This window comes from Diabrotica virgifera, chromosome 5 (assembly GCF_917563875.1).
Source record: "Diabrotica virgifera virgifera chromosome 5, PGI_DIABVI_V3a".
Lineage (NCBI taxonomy): Eukaryota > Metazoa > Arthropoda > Insecta > Coleoptera > Chrysomelidae > Diabrotica > Diabrotica virgifera.
The window spans coordinates 191950061-191958877 of NC_065447.1; the positions used below are offsets into that span (position 1 = coordinate 191950061).

An 8817-nucleotide genomic window follows, 5' to 3' on the forward strand; every position below is an offset into this window, starting at 1 on the left:
GTAGAGTAAAAAAATGTTTGTTGGATGTTCTGACAGTTGTGCTTTTGCATCCCGGCCAGGCCCGGCCCTAGGAATTTTGCCGCCCTGGGCAAGATCGGCGACCGCCGCCCCACTCCTTAGTAGACCCATGACTCACCACGTTACTTCAGCGATCGTCAAGATTTTATTTTTATTGATGTGTGCTTTGTGCTAAATTATTTAATATGTCATTTTCTACTATAATTGAACAATAGACGCTTAAAAACACATATATTTGCAATATTTTTATGAGATTTTAATACATTACTACATATTAACATGTTTTAATAACCAAAAACTCACTATCCATATCCATAATTACACAGTACACACTTACATTTTAAAGTAAGTAGCACTCTTCTTATCTTTGGCACGGGAAAAGTCTTTTAATAATTCTCCAAGATCCAAGGACTCAGCTATTCTATTGCATGTTCAATAGAGATTGTCGCTAGAGCACTCAAACGTTCCTGTGACATAGTTGATCTTAAGTAATTTTTTATTAGTAAGAGAGAGAGAAAAACTCTTCTCTCTAGAGGCCACTGCCACTGCTAGGGTTAATAAAAGCCTCAAAGCAACACCAACGTTGGGTGCGAAATCAGAATCATACTCTCTAATCATTTTCAGGGTCTCTAGAGGTGTACTCTTGGGTTTCACAATCGTGGAAAGCAGGCACGGATCTAGAAATTCATAATAGGGGGGTCCAGATTTACTTACTGATCGTTTGAAAATAAGAGTTGGCAGAAAAAAATAATAAATAATAGAAAAATGCTTATAGACTAAATACAATAGAAGGTCCATAGCCCCGTTGACCCCCCTCTGTATCCGCGCCTGGTGGAAAGTACTTTGAGTTCATATTTTAGATCAGCATAATTTAGATCTTTTGACTCATCAAAAGTTAAAGCATCACACAGCTGAAAACATATATCTGATAAATCATGCGTCTCTTTTGCGTCTGTCAAATATGCCAGGAAATTTAAATCACTTCTGAGAGACTTAAAATGGATTTCCGTTTTTACTAATAAACTCATAGCTTGATACATTCTCCCATATCAATACTCTGCAGGAATTTATGACTACGTTGATGTGATGTAAATTGTCGTGCCATATTACCACAGAGCAAAGAAAAGTAAAATCACGGACTTTATTTTAAACCATTTCAGCGTTGTTTTTATTGACAGTGATTTCTACAACAGCATCGTATATTTCTTCAATTTGGTATCTGATCGGAGTAATTGCATCAATTCTCATCTAGTTCCCATCTAGTTGCGGACAAAGGTTTCAATGTTATGCTATAAATATGATTTTTCAGTATAGCCCAACGATGAATAGATACTGAGAAAAAGTTGTAAATTTGTGTCACTACACAAGTAAAAGAAAGAAACTGCAAACTGTGCGCCTTTAGCAGCATTGTTCATGACTAAGTTGGGTGAATGGCTAGAACATGGGACAAAAAGTTCTTCACTTTCATGTTTGCCCCATTATCATACCCTTGTCCTCTCATATCTTACAAAGGTTTTCTCAGTTCATTCAGTTCTTGCAAAATAACTTCCTTAACTGTAAGTCCCAAGCCGGTGGTTTACAGCAAAGGCACAAATCCAAGAAAATGTTCTGCAATTTTAACACTTTGTGAACAGGAACCTAAATGACAAAACGTACAACAATGGGCATCTGTTCTCCACCTCAGAAATATCAGGTGTACAATCTAAAATTATGCTATAATACTTTGGCGATTTCATGGAGGAGTTGATTAATTTCTTTTTGAATACGTTTTCCCAAGTAGTGATGTTGCTTGTTATTAACATTCTTTGTTCTCCTAATTTGCTCTTGTAAAACAGAATCAAATTTTTTAAAGAGGTCAACAAGCTTTAAAAAATTACCATTGTTGTGGTGTAAAAGTTTATCAGAATCGCCCCTCAATGAAAGACACTATTGTGCTAAGAACTGTATTATTGATATAAGTCGTTCTATTACATTTTTCCAATGACGAGTTTCTGAATTTGGAACTTTTTGTGTTTCTTTGCCTATGGTTTTGCCCAATTGTAGTCTAATTGTTAGTTCTACCACTGTCGCTGTGATTGTAGATGAGCTGGAGACTTAGCGTGGCTGCGCAAAGTTTCAGCCATATGTTTCCAATTATTATATCCTTTTTCAGTAAATTTATTTTTTTAAGTGAATTTCAGTGAAATTAATTTAGTTCTGATCCCACTATTATTATGCGATGAAGACGAAGGCGGTGTTGTCGATTTCACGTTATTGTTTCACTTATTTGATTCTCGTTTTTGCAGTTGCATTTTGCCGCTCCTGTTCATAATATTGATTTTTTATCATATTAGAAACATAATTTATTATTTCTTCAATTTCAAAAATTGGCTGTCCTCTATAATTTGCCGCCCCTAAATTTCTTTCCGCCCTGGGCGGCCGCCCAGTTCGCCCACCCCTAGGGCCGGGCCTGATCCCGGCACTATACAGTACTTATATTGCGCAGATTTGTTTTCCATTTTGATAAAGTATATTACATAATAAATACACTAAACTACACTAAATACAATAACATAAATACCGAGCAAACGTCACAGTTATTCGACACGCACAACTGGCAATGGCAAACTGCATTCAAATCAATAGCCCACCGAACGGGCAAAAACGATAAGAGTGGCCTGTGACGTCAGACCCAAGCTCGCGCTTTTGAAGTTGTTTGAAACGGAAATTTTAGGCGCAGAACTTTGATCAGATGTTGTACGTACACTATTCATTGTTAAGACGTAATATTTTGAATATAACATTTTTAAACATAAATTAACAATTTTATGCAAAAAAATTTTTTAGTGCAAGTTCCCTAATAGGAAGGAGGAGCACTCTCAAATCATGATTTACCATGTATACCTATACATTTTCTTCTGAAGAGAAAATAGTAAGACAAATATATGAAGCGAGAGATATGGGAAGAAAGCAGAGAGGAAGACCAAGAAAGACGTGGACAGAAGAAGTGACGGAAGCGGCCGACAAAAGAGGAATAAAATGGGAGGAAACAAAAGCATTGGCCATGGATAGAAGGAAATGGAAGTAAATGTGGAAGAAAACGACGGAGAACCTAACTCCGTAATAACTCACACCGAAAGGTAGACGAGTTCTGGATTAAGTAAGTAAGTACCTATACATTGTAAATCCCAAATCATGATTTACCATGTATACCTATATACAGTGGGTGATCATATTATTAGAGCCACCTAAATAATACACTTCAATGTTTTAGAGGAAGGGTATACAGGGTGAGTCATGAGGAACTGTACATACTCCTACCTTGTATAGAGGGTCCTATGGGGAATAACAAATGACCATTAAAAAGTGTCTGCTCCCATTGTTTTTTAATATACAGGGCGAGTTTCGTCTTTTGAAAGAAACTTTGTATTCATCATAATTTTTGAACGGTCAGATCGATGTGTCTCTTATTTTGGTCAATCTTTACACTATTACCACCTAATCAACTGATTTATTCAAACTAGAAAAAAATCAGGTCCGGCTTTAAAAAATTAGTTCGTTTGGGTCTATAAGAGGTACGAGTATGTACCCTGTATAATTGAGCTCACCCTGTATAATTGAGCTGTATCATATATTAATTAATTTGTTTCCATTTGACTGTCTTGTTACACTTTATGAAAGTGCAATAAATAGTCTGACAATAGTGGCAACATGCATGTGTGGCAATGCGTGACTCAGATGCCATTGCTTGTCAGTCCTGCCAGATTAGCTTGCAACTCGTGTGCCTATTATTTTGTATTCTTGGTGTTTAGAGTTATAATAAACTTTGTGAGTTTCCATTGCTCTCTAGTGATATTCTGACAGTCCTATACTATATTTTGTGAATTTAGTAAAAATTGCGCGTTCGCTACAGTAGTTGTACCAGAACATCATGGGAAAACCAAAGACATCTCACCAAGGAAAATAGCAGAAATAAAAACTTTAATATTCAATACTAATCACTCCAACAGAAACATAGCATCCATTTCTAAAGTTTCAAAGGCAACGTGGACCGTATAAAGAAAAAACGTACATACCATTATTAAACAAAAGTATAAAATTTTCTGAGGTGGCTCTAATAATATGATCACCCACTGTACATTGCAAATCTCAAATCATGATTTACAAAATTTATACATTATACATTGTAAATGGGAGTGCTCCTGGTAACATTCAACGTGTCTTGGTTTGTTTACTTCTAGTCCACCTTTATTGTGATTTTAGTATACAATCTACGACTCAGAGATTGGGCATTATTGATTAGTCTCTCTGTTTAATTCCCAAATAGAAGCAGCTTAGCAGGTACCAAAAAAATAGAACACTTTTTAAATTTTTTTTATTTTAACAAAAAAAGAACGTCTGTCTGTATGTAGGTAAACTGCGTTATTTACACTAACCAGAGTTTTTTTTTACCTGGTTTCATAATCCGATTTTCAGATTTATTTCTCCATACTTTTCGGCCTTTAAATGCCAGATTGACAGTTCGTCTGAAAACGAAAGACATAATTTAGGTTGTCTTTGAAAAGTAAAAAGTCAAAAATCGAGTGATCGGTGCCGCCTGTCCCAACATAACAATCGAAAATCGCTTATCTGCGTGACCAATGCCAGACGTCAACGAAAATTGAAATAAATTGCCCTATTTGTTGTCAAACACTTTGAGAATGCCGCTAAAACATATCTATTATTGGCTTCCTGAACCCTTGGGCATTGTTAAGGGATGCAAAAGATACTTAAGGATGTGTTGCATATATTTAAATGTGAAAAGCTGAAAGAACTGTAAAATATTGTTGGCGATTGAGTTTTTCGGCTTACGTATTGGTCGGTATTTTTGTAGAAATCGGTAAAGATTGAATTTCTTCCGTAGCTAACAAGTAAATAGCTTTACAGAATGAAACTATTATGCATCCTGTAACTGGGGATATGTATATTGAAGACAAAAATTTGCATATAAAGTGATTGTTGTGAATACCTAATAAGAGGGAGAATATGGGTATACATGAGGAGTCTGAGATTTTTGCATTTTGATAATTTTGTAATATTTTATTAGATACTAATGTAACGCTATTGATCTCTTTATGTTATGAACATATCTGAGATAAGTTCATAAATTTTTCTCTTTTATTTACCAATTTATTCATCAATTTGAACCTGTGCCCCTTCCAACAACTTACTATTTTCTTTTTATTACCGTTTATGTTGAGGTGTTTTTGTGGAGCTATAGGTATATTTCGGCATGTCATCTTTCTTCAAAATTCTTTGTGGCTTTCTTTGTTCTACTATCTAATCATAGCTCCTTACTCGCAGATATTTACTATATTTTTTTTCGTTTTTTCGTACATTTTATCTTTTTTTCTCATATCCTGTTGTTTTATTTCTTGTAAATTAGGTAAATAGATGCCAATTGGCGGTCATAGCTCAGTTTTTCTGTATTCGAGGGACCTGTGATTAGTAGTCGAGTCGAGTCGAGTGATTAATAGAAAGTCAGGGACACATGGTCTACAATAATTATTAAACATAATACAATGTATTCCATAAACACATAATGCATTTAATTAAACACATTAGGGAGCGTTTAAGTATTACGTAACGCGATTTTTGAAGATTTTTGACCCCCCCTCACCCATTACGTAACGCACTGTAATGGGCGTTTAACTATTAATTATACACAAACGTATAGTACTAGTACACAAACAAAAATAATAGGTACATAAACACACAAAATAATTAGAATTTGATATCATCCTGAGGGTAAAAATTAAAAAATACCAAAAATTGAAGAAAAAAAACTTCTGTGTAAAAGATATATTAGTTTGAAAACCCCAATAAAGGGCTACATTAAAATACAGAACGTTTTCGCTCTAAATAGAGCATCATCAGTGTTCTAAGCCTAAAATACACTGATGATGCTCTCTTTAGAGCGAAAACGTTCTGTATTTTAATGTAGCCCTTTATTGGGGTTTTACACAGAAGATCTTTTTCTTCAATTTTTGTAATTAATGGTGTACAGCCAGCTACAGGAAAATTTTTCCTTATGGATTTTAAAAATACCACTCTCAAAATGTTCAAATAAAAGCCAAAAAAGTCATCCATTATGAGTACGAAAAAACAACTATCGGTTAGAACAAAAGAAAACAACTCATTATCTTATGAAATAATATTTTTTTGAAAACGAATTCCGGGTGGAAAGAAACGTCAAAGATCAAGGGAAAAGACAGTTTTTGTTTTTATTTGAAAAAAATATGTTGCTCTTATGTAATGATATTTATAGGAATAAGGACAGCTGTGTTGCTCTAGAATAAAGTATTTTATTAAAACATGTTTTAATACAACATTTACAATATTTACCTAGAATAAAGAAACGACATTTAATGTCAATATTCCCAATCTATGATTATTTCTACAAATAAGTGAAAATAAAAGTTTCATAAATGCTTGACATTTCATAAATGACGACGTCTGTCAATCCAATCTCTTCTCAGCTAGTGACGGTTCGGCAGGCCAGGAGTGTGTTCCGAATTTCTAACGTTGGCTGACTGCGTTCCAATTTGAAATTCCAATTTGAGATGACATCTTGGAGCACAGCAATATTAAAATGATGAAAGTATAATATGTAGTTTCATTACATCATCCTTCCCAAAGGTGAAAATATTCAAATATTTTCGTTACCATCTTCATCTTGACCTTCTTCCTGTATAGGGAATGGAACCAGCTTCGAGATATGGAATAGATTAGAGTCTGACTTCTTCCGATTCATATTTACTTTATAAATGGAATTTGATAGTTTTTCTGTTATTTCATATGGTCCAATTTTTAATTCGTCCAATTTTTTTCGGTTTAACCTGTTTCCATTTTCGACAAACACCAAATCACCTATGTTGAAGTCCACATGTTTACGGTTCTTGTCATAAATTTGTTTTTTTAAGGCCATTAATAGTTTTTAAATTAGTACCTCTAGGATTAATTAGTCTTTCATTATTTATTTTCAACAATTTTGAATTTATTAATGAGACATTTGAACCTGAATCATATATTCCAAAAATCTCAAAATTGCTATTCAGTACTAATTTTACTTTTATTAATGGCAACACTAGCAGTTTTTTTGATTTTCATTTTGTAGTTCACATTCTATTTCTGAGTTGTTGATAAGTTGAATTTGACTATCTTTGTCATTGTGATTATCTTTTGCCTTATACCAACATGCTGATTCTAAGTGGTAACGTGTTCCTTTTTTAAGCTTTTCACAAATACTGCATATGTGTTTTTGTTCTTTGTATAATCTTTGGCTGGTTTTGTATTGTTTTTCTTCAACTTTTTCTTTAAAATCTAAGAATACTTTCTGTCTTTTACCTTGCTTGTTTACCAAGTATTCATTCTTGTTCAACTCACTAAATAGATGAGTAGTTGAAATCAATGAATATTTATCAAGTTTATTCATTATGTCGTCTGGCAAACCTAATACAATAAGGTTTATTAATGTGTCATTGTCGATTGTTTTATTTACTTCCAATAATAATCTTTCTTTTTTTGTTGCATATTCTATAAGAGAACCACTTTGATATTTGAACGTGAATGCGTATTTGATTTGAGACCAACCTTTCTTTTCATATGCATCACAAAAGTTTGTTTTCCAAATTTTCCAATCTGATTGTACTGTGTATTTAATTATCATGCTACTGTACCAATCTAAACATTGTTTTTCAAGTAAGTATTTTAATGACTCTATTTTCTGTTCATCATCTATGATTTCAAATCGTTCGCACTCTCTCTCAAAGTCTTCCATCCACTGACAAGCATTCGGTATTTTTATAGAAAATTTTTCAATCGAAAAACTTTCAGTTACTCTGCTTAAATTTTTTATTGATGGTATTTCTTTTTCATAAGTAGCAACTACAGATTGTGTTTTCTCATCTAAATACTGTTCCCCAAATTGTAAATTCTCACCATCATCTAAATATATCTTTCTCATTTCAATATCTAATGGTACCCATAAATTTCTTTTTTGACCTCTTTTTTTCAAAGAATTTTTTACTTTCATAAATACATTAGATTTCGCTAGGTATGTATGTTTATTTACCTGCTTGAATTCTTCTGGGAGCTCAAAAACACGTCCATCTGGAGTTTCAATTGCTGTTATACATATTTCATTCGTTTTTCCATCTGCGGATCCCTGTATTGTAAACTGGAACTTTAATTTCTCCATTTTTTTGACTAGTAATGTCGTTTTGTAATGATATTTATAGGAATAAGGACAGCTGTGTTGCTCTAGAATAAAGTATTTTATTAAAACATGTTTTAATACAACATTTACAATATTTACCTAGAATAAAGAAACGACATTTAATGTCAATATTCCCAATCTATGATTATTTCTACAAATAAGTGAAAATAAAAGTTTCATAAATGCTTGACATTTCATAAATGACGACGTCTGTCAATCCAATCTCTTCTCAGCTAGTGACGGTTCGGCAGGCCAGGAGTGTGTTCCGAATTTCTAACGTTGGCTGACTGCGTTCCAATTTGAAATTCCAATTTGAGATGACATCTTGGAGCACAGCAATATTAAAATGATGAAAGTATAATATGTAGTTTCATTACATTTCTTATATTGTCAAAGAGCAGTTGAAAATGTAATTTTCATTACAATGACTTGTGTCTTAATCCCATATGCACATTATATTAAACGCTTTATACATACATATGTTTGCAATGCCTGTCAATACCGTATTCTAACAACTGTATCCGCTCCGAGCTTAGCTGGTATCGCCACCTAACTACAGGATT

General features: G+C 33.4%; 1 protein-coding gene across 1 annotated transcript; it reads right to left on the reverse strand.

The window, feature by feature from the left end:
* Nucleotides 1-7123: 7123 nt before the first annotated feature.
* Nucleotides 7124-8549, reverse strand: LOC126885551 (uncharacterized). The gene is made up of 2 exons (XM_050652135.1): nucleotides 8354-8549; nucleotides 7124-8298 (listed from the first exon to the last, which is right to left on the reverse strand). Exon 2 carries the CDS (start codon nucleotides 8234-8236, stop codon nucleotides 7124-7126), a length of 1113 nt encoding a protein of 370 aa, XP_050508092.1. The 5' UTR covers nucleotides 8237-8298; nucleotides 8354-8549.
* Nucleotides 8550-8817: the final 268 nt, after the last annotated feature.